Below are 17056 nucleotides of genomic sequence, written 5' to 3'. Positions count from 1 at the left end.
TCTGTTAAAAACATGGCTGCCTCCATAGAGGGGACCCGCTCCTGATGTAAATCTAAAGGGCTCATTCTAGGGTGAAGAAAACTATTCCTACGATTTAGATGAAACATACTAGTGAAAACATCACTGGGATTATTTTATATTCAATTTCTGCAAATAGATCATTACACTTAAATCATACACACTGGACCTTTAACAGACTGGATATCCACTTTTCATCATTTCCTTTTAAATCATCCACTGGTTTCTTGAATGGTTTATTCATCATAAATAGCAGGAGAGGTGTCGTACAACATAGTATATCACTGAATTCTTCAAACGGGAAATTGGAGACGCAGGTTTAGAAAAACTGAGAATATGAAAAAAAACACAGAATGGTGACATTTGTATGCAAAATGATGGATGAAATATTTAACTTTTGTTCGCTCTCTTCTATTACTCTTTCTTGACTGTGCTGATGCAGCCATCTTGTGTTAATCTGCTGCTTCTTAACCACCTGAGAGCTATAAAACAGTCCTCTACTGTTCCCTGGTGGAAACATTAGGAACTACAACCACTACAGATGGTGCTCAGACTGAAGCAACAGATGCAGAAATGGGCTTTAAATTAATTTATTAAAAAAAAAAAAGCATTTCTCCACTGAAGCAGAACAAACATCAATTTTTTTTCCATTTTACCTTTGTTTGGAACGTGTACAGTCAGAAAACAGACTCCCCGGGTCGCCAGAGCAGAGTGAAATAATTGAGCAAATGAAGGGGGGGGTGGAGGAGTTGGGGTGGGGTCTGCCAACACCACAATGTCAACACAGCCGGGAGCAGGTGAGGAGGAGGAGGAGGAGGAGAGGGAGGGTGGCGGGAGGAAAACAAAACAACAAAAAAACTAAAGAAAAGGAAGGAAAGTAAAACACAAACATTTCATCAAGTGCAGGTCTGGTTTGGACAAAGCAGGTCTTTTTTTTTTTCCTCTGTTCAACTTCTCCGTCGGATACATGCAAGGTCAACATCTGGAACTACACATGGAGAATTCATATGCTTATATCGGTTATCTGTGCAAGTATTAAAATATGTAGGTATTATATGGATATGTCAGAACGAGGGGGAAAGAAACAAATATTACGAAAACTATTACACCGTTTCACTGAACAGAAAAAAAAATGAATTCCACATAATAATAATAAAAAAAGTGAGATTTCTAACTTGGTTACCGAAATGTCACCGACCTCACCGTTTTTTTACTCTTCCTTTAATTAAATTATTACTTATCTAGAGAGGTGAAAATACATTTAAAAAAAATCCTATGCTCCACATTTTGAAAAACAAAATACTGCATATCTACGTACAGCTGCGATAAAGGAAGGTCAGTATTGTGAGAGGCTAGCTGCCAGAGTTTCAGGAATATTGGCTCCGAGTTCCCTTTCTAAATGCGTTGACCGTTATTTATTAACCATTAAATGCTCGACGTTCTCGGTTGGTCGCAGACTGGGGGTGTGTTGTCTCCGCTGGAGTCTCCTATCTGCTCTGAGGTAGATGCGACAGACAGGTGGCGTCCAGCACGAGCTCAGTCAAAGGTCAGCTCTGAAGGGTTAATGTTGTTAAGGCTTCCTGTGGTCTTGGTTTCATCACTCTCCTGTTTCAGTGGCTCACAGGGGGCACCTTAGAGTTCTTTGTCCCGTTTCTGTATTTTTTGTTCTCAACCCACATTCCAGTCTGTAAGGGATGGACATATCTATATTCTTTTTGACGCTTCAGAACAGAACTCAAACTGAAAAATGAAAAGAATCCTCTCCATTTGGCACCTCTGGAGTCAGTGGTAGAAGCAGGAGAAACAAAACAAAACGACGGGGAGGGGGAGACGAGAAAGGGAGAAACAATGGAGGGGGGGAGGAGACAGTGGTGGTGGTGGTGGGGGTTGTGTGGTGCATGTGGTGGTGCAGACTAGTTGGGATGGCTTCCATGGTTGTTAGCTGCCGACGAGTCTGAGTCTGCTGCGACGGCCGAGGCCGCCTCGTCCTCCACTTTGACACGCTTGGCGTCCGGCTGTTCGCTGGCCAGCTGATCCCCGTTCTGGCGTTTGGTGGGGAGGGAGGCCGAGGCGGAGGCGTGGTCCGCCAGCAGGTGGAGGGGGCTCGCCACAGCCACAGCTAAACAGGAAGAAGAGGAAGAGAGAGACGGAGTAGTTCAGTGTCGCAGCTGGAACTGTGGTTAACCAACATCTGGAAGCAGCAGGCCTGTGGGACGTGTGGTTTGGCTCCGCTGCGAGTTCAGGATAATAAAGACGTTTCTTTAGCGGAGGCAGAAAGTGTTAACTGTAGACCATAAACACGACTGTCACATCTGGTGGTGAACTTGACTGTGTGTTTAGTTAACACAGAAATTATCAAACTGAGGGGATCATTTCTCAATCATCTGCTGCAGTAACAGACCTATTATAAAAAAAACTTTCTGCAGAGGAGCAGCTCATCCTGTCAGTTTTATTTTTCTATGTGGCCTTTTAAGCTGATTCTAATCAGAATATTAGTATATTTCATTTACTTTTCAAGCTAAAATCCTCAAACAAATCTGATTCCTGCTTCTCAAATGTGAAAACTTTATATATTTAACGTCTTTGCATTTTAGACAGAATGACTCTCCAGACATAACCTTTGTGACAGTTACTAAACAGCAATTCATTGATTATTTAAGAAAATAATTAGCTAATTAAGCTGTAATAAATCCTTATTATTGTTAATTATGGACCTATTCAAATTGTATCATGAAATAAACTTGTTATGACTAGAATTTGTACTTTAAAATACAGTTATACGCATAATGCAGGAAGACAACAACAGCCCCCTGAGTTTCATGCAGCCCTGGTGTCTCACCTGAGCTGGTGGGTCCCTGAATGGCAGTGGTGATGCTGTGGGTGCCGTTTTGTGTGATGGCCTTGATGGGCAGCTGGTGATGACCCAAGGGGGCCTGCTGCACTATGGTAACAGTCTGCAGGGCTGTGGCTGACTGGGAGCTCTGGATGATGCGACTGGAGCCGCCTATAGAGGTGATGGTTGGAACCGTCTCCACTTTGACTGACAAGACAAAAAACATTGAAATGTGTCAGTGATCGACGACAGAAGTGACGATCAACGCTGGACTCAACTATCTGGTTAACACCAGGGAGTCTGCAGTCATTTTCGTAATTGAAATATAAAATAAAAATGTAAACATACTTGTTACAAGTAAACACTAATGCCCGTTAGACTTGACCTTGATCCCCATTGTACAAAGTTTGAAAGAGTTTTGACACAGCAATGTTTGCTCTATCAGCACTTTCAGGCTTTAACCACGAGAACTTATCATTCTCAAGCCACGAATCATTAAACTTGCATTTCCCAATGTTCATAAACCAGTTGGTTAGAAAGCCATCAGCTTAACACATGAATCGAGGACACACGTGCATCAGAAGTCATGTGTACAGAATAAATAGGCATATATTAGCATATATATTAGTATCAAGTTTCAGCTTAGCTTTCTAAAATAAAATTAAATATACTGTGATGTGGCCAAAATTACAATTTGAGAAAATTGTTTTTCAAATTAAGAAATGATTCTGCTATTTACGTCTTCATGGCTTTAAACATAGTTCTGATGACACCAAATACAAGATAAGAAGTGACGCATTAAGAAATGTTGCCAAATGCTATTCCATGACTCACCTTTGACCTCCGTGTGCTCTCCGTTCTCCTGTGTCACACTCTTGATGATGGTGGCTGGCTGGGCGATGATGGTGGCGGGGTTCAGGGACCCTGCCGGGATCTGCTGTAGGACGTGGACAGTCTGGATCGCAGGCTGGGAGTTGCTGGTGCTCACTGGGGATGCCATGGTGTAGGTCACTGGCTTGATGGTTTGAGGTAACTGGCGCTGGACTGCTATGAGTACCGGCTGGTTGTTGACAGGCGAGCCTGGAACAGGGGAGCATGGTGTGAGATGAGCTTCGCCAGCTGATTTATTTCAATGTGTCAGATACACAGGCTGTTTAACATTTGAACTCTGCAGTTGAAATGTTCCTTCAGAGTCTACAGAGAAAACGACAATCATTGACAACCATACTACAAAGTTACTGAATCTACCTGTTGTGTTTTGTGCAAAGCGTGCTTCCTGGATGACAGCCAGTTTGGGCTGGACTGCAGCGGTGGTCACCGGGGTGGGAGCAGAGGAGGTCTCCAACTCCAGCGGAACCGGTGAGCCCTCTCGTGATAGGCTGTCGGGGGTTTGGACGCCACTGGAGTGAGCGGAGAGCACCCCCGAGTGATTGGGAGACACTGGTGCACTCCTGAGACAAGAGAAATGTCAACATCAGATTCAATTTACAGATCAGAAAATGCTCGACATAGACATATGATTTAAATTATGTTCTTATAAAATGATATATAAACTCTGCAAACTATTGTGATATATCAATATGTCATCGGGGACAGCTTACAATCAGTATCTGCCTCATGTTTGCCGAGATAAAAAAACGTATTTATCAGTATATACAATGAAGAAAAGATGTGCATTAATGTTTATGTTTTGGGTAATTTTTCTAAGTAAATACCATACAATATTTTGTCATTAAAGTTTGCTAACGACATCTTAGGAATCACTGTTTTTAACATATGTATCAGTATAAGACATTTTTCAAAACTCAAATGTGTGGGTGAGACTAAAACAATAAAATGTAAGCATGTTGTGTTGATGACTCATGTGTAACTACATGTGAACTGGCAGTACATTAACTGCTTTTAGTCTGGAGTTTCATTCTACATTCGACAGATATATTATTTTTTTAAATCATAGCGAAAGTGTGCAATGGTGTGATGAAGCCAGACCTGGAGGAGAGGGGTCCGTGGGGGGTCCTGAAGCAGGGGACGCCCCGGGGCCTTCGTTTCCTGAAGGCCTGCTCTATCAGCTTGCCCTCTGAGGACGGGTCTATCCTCCAGAACGAGCCTTTGCCAGGTTCCTCCTGCGACCGCGCCACTTTGATGAAATAACGGTTCAAGGAAAGATTGTGACGAATCGAGTTCTGCGACAGAGAAAAGGTTCAAGTGGTGAGGACGTTACAGTGAAAATAGATAACGTTCGTGACTCTTACTCTGAGGTTCGAGTACATGAGGCTGAAACTCACCTGCCAGCCCTTGTCTGCAGTCCTGTAGTAAGGATAGTTCTTTGTGATGTGATTGTAGATTCCGTTTAGTGTGAGCTGCTTGTCCTGAGCCAGTGTTATGGCCTGGACAATCAGCTGTGCATAGGAGTACGGAGGCTTGGAGTCATCCTGTGGAGCAGAAATGAATTACACATTTCTTGAGTTACACTGGTAACATTTTGTACAATAATCAAAATGTCTTCATGTTACCTTCTAACGTTAAAATGTGTTTTTAGAATTGTATAAATGTCAAAGGAAAGAAAATAATGGCTGCAACAAAAGGTGAGAGATTCCTCCTGGTCAATCTGATCCAACAGGATCCATTTGATGCACTGCAGTTTGCAGATGCTTGAGATAAGAATCGATTATTTTGAAGTTACATTATTTAGCGCTGAATGAGAATTTTTTTACACAATTGACAATTAACTGGTTTCAAAATTATTTCAAACATAGAATGGGAGTTTTCTAAATATATTTTTCATATTCTGGCAAACAAATAATGCGGTTATCAATATATCTGCACTAATGCCACCTTTGAAATAAGTAGGTCAGACATAAAATAATACAACTTCCAGCAAGTATATTGACTTGATTAAATTATGTCTGACAAATGTCACCTTACCAAAATGGAACACACAAATATAGGCTCTATATGTTTATGGTTGGTATTGTACCATTGTATAGTACTGTATTACCATGCCGCATGTCCTCCCTCCCTGCACTCACTTTGCACATTAACAATAAACAACTAATCAGAAGTTCGGACACGTACAGTAGTTCAGAAGTTTACTTTGTGTTTGTTTGATTTGCTCGAGAGTTTTTGAGAGACACTTATTTAAACACATTGAAAAACAACAACAAGACGAGATGTAATGTGATGCAGAGTCAGGACATCAGGGTTTATGTGACCTGAACGATCCAGATTCATGATCCGACATCATTGATTAATAATTAACAGCTTTGTCTCAATAGCAGAAACCAGGAACCTTTGGAGGAACTGTGCATTTCTCACATTACAGATACCAGGGTGTGAAAAAGTTCCAGGTAGTGATGTGTGTAATAATTCCTGTGAGCAACAGACTGTGCTACTGCGTCTGAAATGTCAATTATTATATTCAAGAACATGTTTAAAACCAGAGTGGGTGTGATGTACTTTTTGAAAAAGTACACACAGCTCTGCGGGAGTGTGACAACAACGAGCTGAACTGAAATCAGGCTCGACAGTGAAATAAGGGCAGAGGATGTCGCACCTAGTTAAGCCCTATGAGGCCAATTGTGATTTGTGAATATGGTCAATACAGATAAAGTTTCACCGATTGATTGACATGTTAATGCTACTGGGGGAATTAGTGATTGGTATTGGTCTCACCTTGGGACTGTCCCCTCCGGAGGCGTCTTTGTCGTTCTCAGGCTGGGAGTTGTCGTTCATAAGCTGCAGCTCTGCAGAGCTGACCATGCGACCGCCCATCCTGTAGCCTGAAGAGCCTGCGCCACGCGGGCTGGAGGGGCACGAGTTAGCAGCACTGCAGGGACACAACATGACTGTGAGCTGCCAAGACATTGACTGCACATCGAATTTATACTCAGATAAGAAATTAACAACCAACAACAGGTTTGGATAAACTGCGTAACCTCCTGCCCCAGATCACATATGACATCCCCAAAATGTAAAGAGAAAATCTCTGCAACTTCATGGCCAATATGAATAATCTTGGTATCTATATGATAGGTAACACTTGCTAAATTTTATTCTAAATAAAGTAGAGCAAAGTAAGAGATTTAGTAGAGATATGTACATTGTCATCTCTGCAGGTAAGCTTTGGCACAATCTGTGCCATTTGAGTCTTCTCACTATAAAACTCCTTTATTTTCACTTATATGTCACTCAAAGCATTTATTCCATTTAAATACAATTGTTTCTTCAAGAAACCCCAATGAAAGCTCTCTGATAAGCCCTCTACATGAAGCTGCTTAACTACAACAAGCCTGGCTTTTCCCCACGAGGAGCATAGTTTACGTTTCCTGGCTCGGCTCAGCCGCAGTCTGTGCTGCAGTGATACGCTTTTGGCCGACATCTATGCAAATCACCTCCCAGATAGACTGAAAATACTGCAGTCACTTCAGGAGCCACAATCAGGTCCAAAGCAACAACACATTCAAACTGGAATCAAGTGTGATTATCCAGTGAAAAGGTTTATTAACCAGGGGATGAAGATATTTAAATATGGGTAATGTGCTTCACATTATGTATGTGTGTTGGTTCTCGGGGGACTTTGCAGGTGTTGTCAAACCAAACAAACAGTGAGAGGCAGCAGCTCTGTCCCTTTTCAGCTGCCGTCCCTTTTCATTACCTCAATTGTTTGTTTGTAAACGGGAAACACACTATCATTAAACCAACAAGGGACACGTGTATGGAAGAAGAAAGCTGGTTGGTTTGAAGCCGAGCCGGCTGAGAGGATCTAGGACTCTGATGGCGGTGTCGCCTTCTCTGAGCCCTGCAGTCTGTGACCTAAGCCTAAGCTGATCAACACATAGGGCCCATGTCAAGGTCAGCTGACAACTCAAGGTCACCCAGTGGAGGTGTGGGAGGGACTTCGCTCACTGCCATACACTGAACTGGGATTGGAAAACTGGAGGCTTATAGCACTGACAGAAGGAAGTGCTAAACTTAGACCAGGCTAAACTTAAGCGTCATTAGGAGGCAAGACGATCGGTTTGACGATATGTTCCCTGTGAAAGGTAAAAGTAACAGCTCTGATTCTGTTATTTTGCTTTATCTGGATTTAATTGACCAGTATTGAATTGAACAGATGAACTGTTGTTGAATTTAAACTGAATCTACCCCCAGTCTCATCAAATGTATGGATTGAGCAAAGTAAATTAATAGTGAAATGTAATAAATTGTTGCGGTTGTTTGATCAAAGACTAAATAAAGATGGACACTACGTCTCAACTTCCTCCCACTGCAGAAAAATGAGGCCAAATGATCCTGTATACAGACGCTTCCAACTGGCACTGTTTACATCATTTGGAGTCAGAGTATGGGAATTAGTGACTCAAGTGTGAAAGCAGAGTCGTGGTCCTGACAATATGCTCCCTCGACCATAGACTAAATAAAGATTGATGACGCGCTAAAAATAAAAATTCAAAATATCCTGGATATTTAGAGCCAGACTGCGCAGTAAAGATGATGTGGAGCTGTGGGATCATGTTCCCACCGATTCCCACATTCGACCAATCAGGAAGTAAGACTCAGCTGTCAATCGTGACGTTTCACCCATTTTCTATGTCAACAAAAACACTTGAACAAACATCACAGTGATTTACTGTGGTCTATTTAACATCTGCTAACATGGAGGAGCCGATGTTTATGACCTACATGTATACTGCAGCCCACCACCAGGAGGTGTTCCAGATTGTGTGGCTTCACTTTAGGGTAACTGGCATGTCCAACATTTGTTAAAAATACAGTCTTTGCTAAATGATCAACCCTCATCCGAGAGATGTTTTTTTTTCCTACACAATATGAAATAATCGCAGTGGCAGGCAAGTTGCCAGCTGTAGGTCAGTGAATGCATCATCTCCAGTAGCAAGTACCTAATGGTGCCAGTCGGCGACGGCAGGGGGCTCATTAAGTGAGCGATGTTGTCTGGAATGTTGATAGTCAGGGGGGAGATCTGCGGCTGCACTGGTTTCACTGGGGACTCTGGAGCTTCGCGCTTCACCTTCTTCCCACTGGACAGAGCTGTGAACGTGATCTTGATGTTTGTGCTGGGGAATCTGAAAGTGCACCTGCAAAAAAAAACAAAACAAGACAGGATTTCAAAAAATGAGGAACCCAGTGAGCTGGGGCATGCAGAGATATTTCCGATGAAGTGGAACTGCATTTCAAATTAAGGCAAATTTAATCTGTGAGAACTTAACATAAAGCCCGGCTGGGGAAGAACTGTTTGCCGATTCTCTGCCTGAGACAATGTGTGGTTAATTCAATTTGAATACTGATGCAATGACTTTATGAAGCATTAATACACTGCAGAGAAGTGGAATTTAGACTGGACCCGCTGCTGATATGCACTTGTTTACAGGGAGTGGTTGCCTCAGAATTAGACAGTTGTTGCTGTTGCGAGTTAAATATAAGACACGTCAATAGGAAAGTATACCTCAGTGGAAAATGTGCGATACTTCTCTATAGGTATTAGCTGATTGATATATCTGTCCATATAAGTCAACAGAGAACGAACAATTATAATGAACTGAAATAATTGGAGACTGATCAAGTAAAACTTTTAAATATTTACGACTTTCCAGCTCCTCATGTCAAGAGGCTGCTTTTGTGTGTTTTAAATCATCGTCAAGTGACAATAGGCTCTAGAAAACAGCTGTTTTTAAGTTTGTGTAAATGAAAACTTTACATCTTACAGAAATAACAATGCAAAAAAGATCTATACTTATGTTTTCTGGCACATGTATTTTCAAGTTTTATCTATAAGGTTGATGGTTAACTGTGAAATATCAAGCTGCAATTAAGTTTTTTTGAAAAGTATTTTTTTACTGTCTCATTTCAGTATTAACATCAACCCCCAAAATTCCTTATCGGTAGGACTCAAATATAGACATGATACTAAAACAAACTGCAGTGGTTGAATAATACATTTTAAAAATCAATAGTTGAAACCATTTTGTTACTTCAGCACCTACTAGTGATATTCAAACCTGTGACACTTATTTCACTGTTTTATCTACTTTCTGTTGAGCCTTTCCTGCCAACATGACTTTGAACACAGCAGAAAATAGAGTGAGCTCCATTTTCTTATAAATGCAGAAGGCCTTATGCTGCAATTGAACTATGGTCTGATAAGGCAATGTTTAAACAGAATCTGGAATTTCTGCTTCCAAAAACACAAAACAAAGAAAACCAGTGAGCTGAAGTGCTGCACTGACAAACGTGACAATGATGTGTTCACACTTGTTGGATTCAACACGTTAGATGACGTCAGTACCTTGAACCAACTGGATCCCTGTTCAATTTTAATGCAACAGGTCTGCACCATTGACATTTATTGTTGGACACTGAGAAAATTATCACTGGTGTTTCGATGGCTGAATATTTTCTCACTTTTCATTTGGTATCTACAGGAATTTAAACATAATAAACAACAGAATGGGCTCAGGAATGAAAGAATGCTGCCAACAGAAACTGAGCACATTTTATGGTTGGATTTCTTGCAATTAAAATACTTTAGGTTTGACAAAAAAAAGAACATTGTTGGTTTATGTAGACATTTATATCTGAGGCATTAAGGGAATCTGTTTATGGAAATGTTATATCAGGAACTTGTTTAAAACCAGGGTTGGGATCAGGGTGTCTGACACCCCGGGGACAGAGCAGACACATTGCTTTTCAGTTAGTTGCAGAGTGGCAGACACTGCAGTTCTGTTTTTTTGCCAGGCTCTCACAGAGCTGGCATCTGCTGAGAGAACTGTATCCCCGACACTTACATCTCAAATTAGCTTTGCTGCTCACAGGAGGAGACTGAAACACTTCCTGGAGCCAGACTGGTGAGGGGAGACACTTTCATTATGCATGTGCCCTCCGAGCACCCTTTCAGGAAGGGTAGAGACTTCTCTGTGGATCCTTTAAAGTTATACACGAGCTTTAAATAACATCAGAGCGTCCCTCAATATCTAGAGACTGTGCAGTAGTGACAGAGTGGGGACAATGATATCTTAATATAGCAATAAACAATAAAATATCAAAAGCAACACTGCTCCTTTGTGTTCGTTCCTGCGCTTCATTCTGCTTTCAAGGATATAAAACACAGACCCAAGCTCTCAAAGCCAGTTAAACATTAGTAAAGAAATCTTACATGGGAATAGTAAGCTTCAGAAATATTATAATGTGAGGGTATATTACATGGGCAGCATGCGTTAATGTTGGCTGAGCATTGTTTTAGGTTCAGAGAATAAGTGGCTTAAGACTGAGTCTCAATTCCCCAATCGCCAAATATGTACTAATAAAACATTACAACAAATTTGTAATGGATATAAAAGCTATACCCATGCAACTGGGCTACAATTTAAGATTATTTGTTAATGATTGGTCAAGTAAAGACCTAGTCTGTACATTTTTAGAAAACTGAAAAATTATTACTAGATGACTTAAAGTAGATGAATTATCCGATCACACTCCATACCCCTTAAAACTCTCAAATTATTACAATTCAAATGTTAGTTGATCAATATTGAATTAATCTGATACAATTTTTGACTATATTGTTAAGCATTTGTTTGTTAGACATTTTTCAAGCTAAAAATTACAAAACTGTTTCCACTTTATCAAATGTAAAAAATCTGCTGCGTTTCTCAGACATCTGATTGTACTGTGAGGCTTTTCCTTCAAATGCCAGTTATAAACATTACTAATAGTTGAAATCCATATTACAATACAACGACAGAGAGATTATCAAACATGTTTACTTGTTTCTGTATGTAAGTGGCTAATCATTAAAATGTATTTTCAGTATCTTAGGCTGATGAGAGTTTCAGGTCAGAACAACACTCGTCTACATCTTGGTCTCCGGAACATCTACACAACTTGTTTTGTTTAGAAATTACTTCTGACAAGTCATACTTAATTACTTTTTTTACAGACAAACAACGAGCAGATAATAATAATAATAATATAATTGGAGCATGAAAATTAGTGAAACTGCTTGATAAATATGTGTTATAGAGCTTTGAATAAATATATATATAGGGGAGCTTCCTGATATACATTAGGAAACATGTCGTCTAAATACGTATCTAAGCTTGACAACCTGTTAAATGCCCTGTTTCACTGTCCACTGAATGTATTAACACTGTATGGAAAACTTAATTCATGATTGTAAGTTGTTAATTGTCTGCGTGAGACTCAGGAAAGTTGTGTATATATTGTTCAACATCCCCCTCTGTGCACGCATTCACAGAAAGCCCTTCATTAACCCACTTTATTCCTCTCGTATGACTAATGAGGGCTAAATGCCACACACACGGTTGCTACACTCCTGTTATAATGGCAACAAACCAGTCTTGTTTAACTGAACTTTCACTTGATTCCCTCCTCCCACACTCACTGCAAAAAAAAAACAGCAAAAAAGAATGTAAACAAAAGAAGACAGCAAAGACAGGAAGAGGACCAGCTCGGAGAGAATTTATGGGTGTGGGATGAAACCGGGAAGAAAGGGAGGGAGGTGTTCTTCTCTGTTCTGTCTGTTTACATCACCAAAGAGGAATCCCTGGAATACAACCGACCTGTCCCCTGGGCCACAGCTCTGTGAGTTGTCTCATGTCGCCAAGCTGCTGCCTTAGCTGCACCCGTCTTCATCGCGACAGGGAGGGTCATTTAAAGTGCCTTCACTAGCTTGAGGGTTACAGTACAGCGTGTGAGCCCATGCTAGGAGGTAGCGTCTTCCCCATAGTAGCATTTGAAATAATGCTGATTAAAAGCTCTTTATAGGCAGTTGGACAGATCAATAAGAGTAGCTGAAACCACTGCTGCTCCTTCCTTGTTCCAAATGGCGCGTATACAATGAAATTCATTGATTGGCGTACAATGTGTTATAAAGTTAATGAGGAGCAGCTCAGAGATTGATTCAACTATCCAACAAACAACTGCAGAAATTATATATATATAAGTCAATTGAGAAATTCATCAAGTAAAAACAAGCCTTTTTGTTGTGCGGTATAAAAAGCGGTTTCACATTTAGGGATTGCACAATAGCAGCGAGCAGGAGGGGGGAGTGTGGCCACTGTTGGCAGAGGCTGGAGGTTTGTCCACATTACAGGCCACTTTAGAGAATCATCTCGAACCACTTTCTTTGTGCCAAAAACCCAAATAAAGGTCTAAAGAGAGAGAGAAAACCAGCTTGTTTTCATTTTGAGGTTAGACTGAGTTTTTACCCGTGTCTGACATTGTTGAAATTACCTGACAAGAATTTGAATTTGACAGTGTAATGTTCACTTGTTTATGTGTTAGACTACACTTTCCCTTGTTTTGTTTAGTTCATTAGACACTTCAAGACGAAAAACATAAAATCGACGACACTGTCAAATAGGATGCGTTTCCGTTGTGGTGTAAAGGTGAAACTAGAAGTAGTATTGATTCATTATTCTTACAAAAGTCAGGAAAGCCTACGGTGATGCCATCAAATAGTACTTTTCCAAAAAAGGGTTAAGGGTTAAGGGTTTCAAAAAGTTGAAAGCAGAGAATGGATGGTAATCATATGGGTGCAACTAACATATTTCTATTGATTGTCCAAATCATTTTATAACATTGCCCCAAATAATCATGATAAATGTCCTTCAGTTTCCAAGAAGCTGTGATGACGAAATGACAATTCCAGGAATACTTAATACTTGGGTGACTCCAGCTTATATTTACTTTACCATTTCTTTTCATCTGTAACCTTATCTAAAGCAGCCACTCAAACATGGCCTGCATCCAAAGCAAGCAGCACATACTGCAAGCACCACGTGTAACAACTCCACATAGTACACTGCAGTAGAATTAAGTACAGTACAGTGTAGTATAGCAGTATCAGGGTAGATTCCTGCTTGTTTAGAAGCAGCACACTAGCACATCATCAACAAGTCAAACAGCGGCGGTGCAGGTTTAGACCTGCTCAACGTGGCTCAGCAGCCTCCCGACTCCTGCACACACGAGTCGGGAGTTTGGGTTTAAAACGAACCTCTGGGCTCATGTCGTCGCTCGGTGTTTAATGTTAAGCAGGTAATTGATTAAAAGCGCTGGCTAGCATGACTCCGGCTGTTCTCAGACGAGGCCAAAGGTCCCGCCGGCTCTGCTGTTGTGAGCCGGCAGGGCGGGGACGGCCCGGGTTTGTTTACGTTTAGGGGTCGCGGGGAGCTCCATTCACAACTCCTGGGATTCAACGGCTAACAGCTAGCTCTCATGTTTGCACTGCCTCCAGGGCGAATGTTTACAGCCCCGCGACCCAAAACACGTCTCACTCCACGGTGTCCATGTGGCTGGAGAATAAACACACACACACACACACACGTCTCTCCCCCCTCCCCATGGCTGTGAGCTAGCTGCTCGTGCTAACCGGCCCCGACACAGACACCGTGGAATGCGGCTAACGCTGAGTTAACCACGGGAGGGGGGGATGTGGAACGAAGGCTGGCGGCTAATTAACACTGTTGCTAACTGGAATGTCAACAAAGAAAATGGCTATTCGAACAGGATGCGGGGTTCTTGCTAACATGCTAAAACACGTGGTCCTCTCGACCCTGCTAGCCAGCGCGTAGGCAGTGTTGTTGACTGTTCACTTTAGCTGCCCGGCTACTAGCGCCGCATCCACATGTTCGCCAAGGATGGAGGGGGGACTTACATTCGTGGAAGCTGCAGAGGAGGGGCGCCCCGTCTGAGGAACACTCCGTCTACAAACACCCCGTTTTTGCCGAGACACCTCAGGTAAAAATCGCCGCCGCCGGTGCCGTCGTCGCTGGCGGTGAATATCTCCAGGTGCCTGCGGGAGATGAAGCTGGAGTGGCCCATGCTCACGTCCACGGAGCCCTGAGACGAGTTGCGGCCGATGGTCACCGAGCGCTTCTTCATCATGTATTCGAATTCACGGCCCTCGAGCCGGGCAACCGGCCCAGACGATCCGCTCACCACGGCCATGTTCGGCTTCAAATCCCTAAAAAAACAAATGGTGGGATAAATAAGACACCGGGGTGCGGACGCCGGACTGCGGCCCTTCGGAGGCGTGTAGATGGAGCGAAGCTACAGGAGGGGCATCGAATTGAAACCGGGAGTTTGGAGGGGAACATGCGAGGCCAGGGACCGCGGCTCCGACCCACCGCCGAGAGAAAGAGTAGCGGAGCGATCCAACCGAAAGGAACGGCGGGCGGAGATCATCCAACTGACAGCGCTCTCCGCCAATGAGAGCGGGGGAAGCGGCTGCAGATCCGACACCGCGACCAATCAGACGTCCGAATGCATGTGAGGACAGATTCAAGGTCGGTTGGTGCGCAGTAAGACGCGCATACGCTACTGGGAGAGGCGGAAGACGTGGCGCGGGTGTAGGACAGGGAGCGGATCAAGCGGCTTACACGTGCAATCTATCACAATAATCGCCGCTGTCAAATATGATCGATAATCCGCAGCCCGCGCGTCGGCATCACCGATTAATCACGAATCGAAAACGGCAATCGACCGCGTGCATTGAAGCAGCTGGCGGGATTTCCGCTCCCGTCAGTCTCCGCGTCGCAGGAGCGCAGAGCCACGGTGCTCCGCCTGCTCCACTACAGACTCCACGCCGGGCTTTCCACGCGGCCCCCTCTGCAGCACCTCGTTGGTTTGTAATGGTTCAAGTTATCATCGTCACTGATCTCGGATCAACACAAACAAACCACGTTGCCCTGACACACACACACACACATACAACTCCATGTTACTCAGGGGAGGCTGCAGGTTTGCGCCCCCTTGCCGTGCCGTGCCGTGCCGTGCTGTGCTTTGGCCTTGTTGTTATCTTCAGACTGAGCGACCCCGCCATCTGTAGGCCACTTGTTTGTAAACACAGTCTGTGGGCAGTGCGCGTGCGTAACAACTGATGGAAGATAACACCTCAGACCAAGAGGATGAGTATTATGGATCAGGGATAACTGGATGCAGAATCATTGTTTTTGAACTTAATCGACTAGAAAAGGATTTCGAGTTTGATATGACAAGAGTCCATTAAAGGTACAAAATATAATTAGAAGAGGAAAAGTGGTCTTATGTGTGTCATCGTCTCCTCTCTATGGAAATAATAATGAGAATTTCAATACAAGAAGAAAATATCTGAGAAAATGGATGTTCTTGTAGCTCGGAGGTTGTGAAATCTCTACAGACCTTAAATGACCTGCTATTATTATTATAATGGACAACAACAAAAATAGTGTGTTTGTCCATTTAAATATGTATCCAGCAGACATGTCTTTGATGGCAGCTCCCAGCCTTTCTCTGTTTTATATTAATGTAAATGATCATATCTTTATTGTGTACTGTTAGTTAAAAACAAATTGAAGATGTTGCCTGAGGCTTTAGGAAGTTGTGGTGTGTTCTGCTTGCATTGTATTATGTATAACTGATCAATAAATTGAAGGAAATACGTGGCAGAATAATCTTGATTATTTTCAATATTTATTGGCTTGCAGGCCTAAAGATTTTTTGCAGAAGTAAAGATGCCTGCTCCAATTTTGGGAAACGACCACAATATGCAAAACAGTTTGTGACAGGCTTTGGACATTCATTCATATTGTTTGTGATGTTGTGATGATGATAGTGCTGTGACTATCACTGACAATATTCAAATAATGAACTCCATTCTGTTTTTGCTTTGTTTTATTTCCTGATTGTTGATGTTGACTTTTTAAATATACATCTGATGCCAAAACAGAAACATCCCATCGATCCATTATTTTGATTGAGTACAGTGACATTCAGTGACATTCTGGTAAGTCTTCCTGTCATGTGGGCATAAAACAATTCACATTTCTTTACTGGATATGTGCATTAATAATCATTAACAGCAAAAAAGTATCTGTTATCGTAGCTTCATTGCATTTGTAACTAAAGAGCTTTTATAGATGTAGTCTGGTTGACGTGTTTAGATGAAGACATTTGATGGATGTGTTTCCACTGAATAGACAGGAATATAACTGTTAATGGAGATGCATTAGGGCCTTGAAGAGAGGTCTGCTGAGATGTTTAAAAAAAAACAGTTCTCTGCACTTAGATTTTAACAGGGATGAATACACAATTGTTATGGTTTAACTTTTTCCACCTGCTGTTGAACTGGAGAGTTGAATGACCTCTAAAATCCACCTGCAGCAACTTCCAACTTCATCTCAACCACTG

At 42.2% G+C, this 17056-nt stretch overlaps 1 protein-coding gene across 1 annotated transcript; it reads right to left on the bottom strand.

The window, feature by feature from the left end:
* Nucleotides 1-218: 218 nt before the first annotated feature.
* On the bottom strand, nucleotides 219-15453 carry foxk2b (forkhead box K2b). Its single transcript, XM_035180658.2, has 9 exons — nucleotides 14544-15453; nucleotides 8752-8946; nucleotides 6524-6677; nucleotides 5137-5283; nucleotides 4841-5034; nucleotides 4100-4302; nucleotides 3686-3931; nucleotides 2858-3058; nucleotides 219-2137 (listed from the first exon to the last, which is right to left on the bottom strand). The coding sequence occupies exons 1-9, from the start codon at nucleotides 14834-14836 to the stop codon at nucleotides 1932-1934; spliced, it is 1839 nt and encodes a 612-aa protein (XP_035036549.1). The 5' UTR covers nucleotides 14837-15453; the 3' UTR covers nucleotides 219-1931.
* Nucleotides 15454-17056: the final 1603 nt, after the last annotated feature.

Source organism: Hippoglossus stenolepis, chromosome 16, assembly GCF_022539355.2.
Source record: "Hippoglossus stenolepis isolate QCI-W04-F060 chromosome 16, HSTE1.2, whole genome shotgun sequence".
Taxonomy (NCBI): domain Eukaryota; kingdom Metazoa; phylum Chordata; class Actinopteri; order Pleuronectiformes; family Pleuronectidae; genus Hippoglossus; species Hippoglossus stenolepis.
Note: the sequence above shows the minus strand (reverse complement) of the source record. Positions and strands in the feature narration are given on the sequence as shown.

What these genes read in the sequence shown, in the direction of transcription:
- foxk2b (XM_035180658.2), bottom strand. Translation starts at nt 14,836, where the DNA reads ATGGCCGTGGTGAGCGGATCGTCTGGGCCGGTTGCCCGGCTCGAGGGC. An exon ending in TCGCCGACTGGCACCATTAG is followed by an intron (nt 6,678 to 8,751) that starts GTACTTGCTACT and finishes GTGTCCCTGCAG; the next exon opens with TGCTGCTAACTCGTGCCCCT. An exon ending in AGAGCACACGGAGGTCAAAG is followed by an intron (nt 3,059 to 3,685) that starts GTGAGTCATGGA and finishes TTGTCTTGTCAG; the next exon opens with TCAAAGTGGAGACGGTTCCA.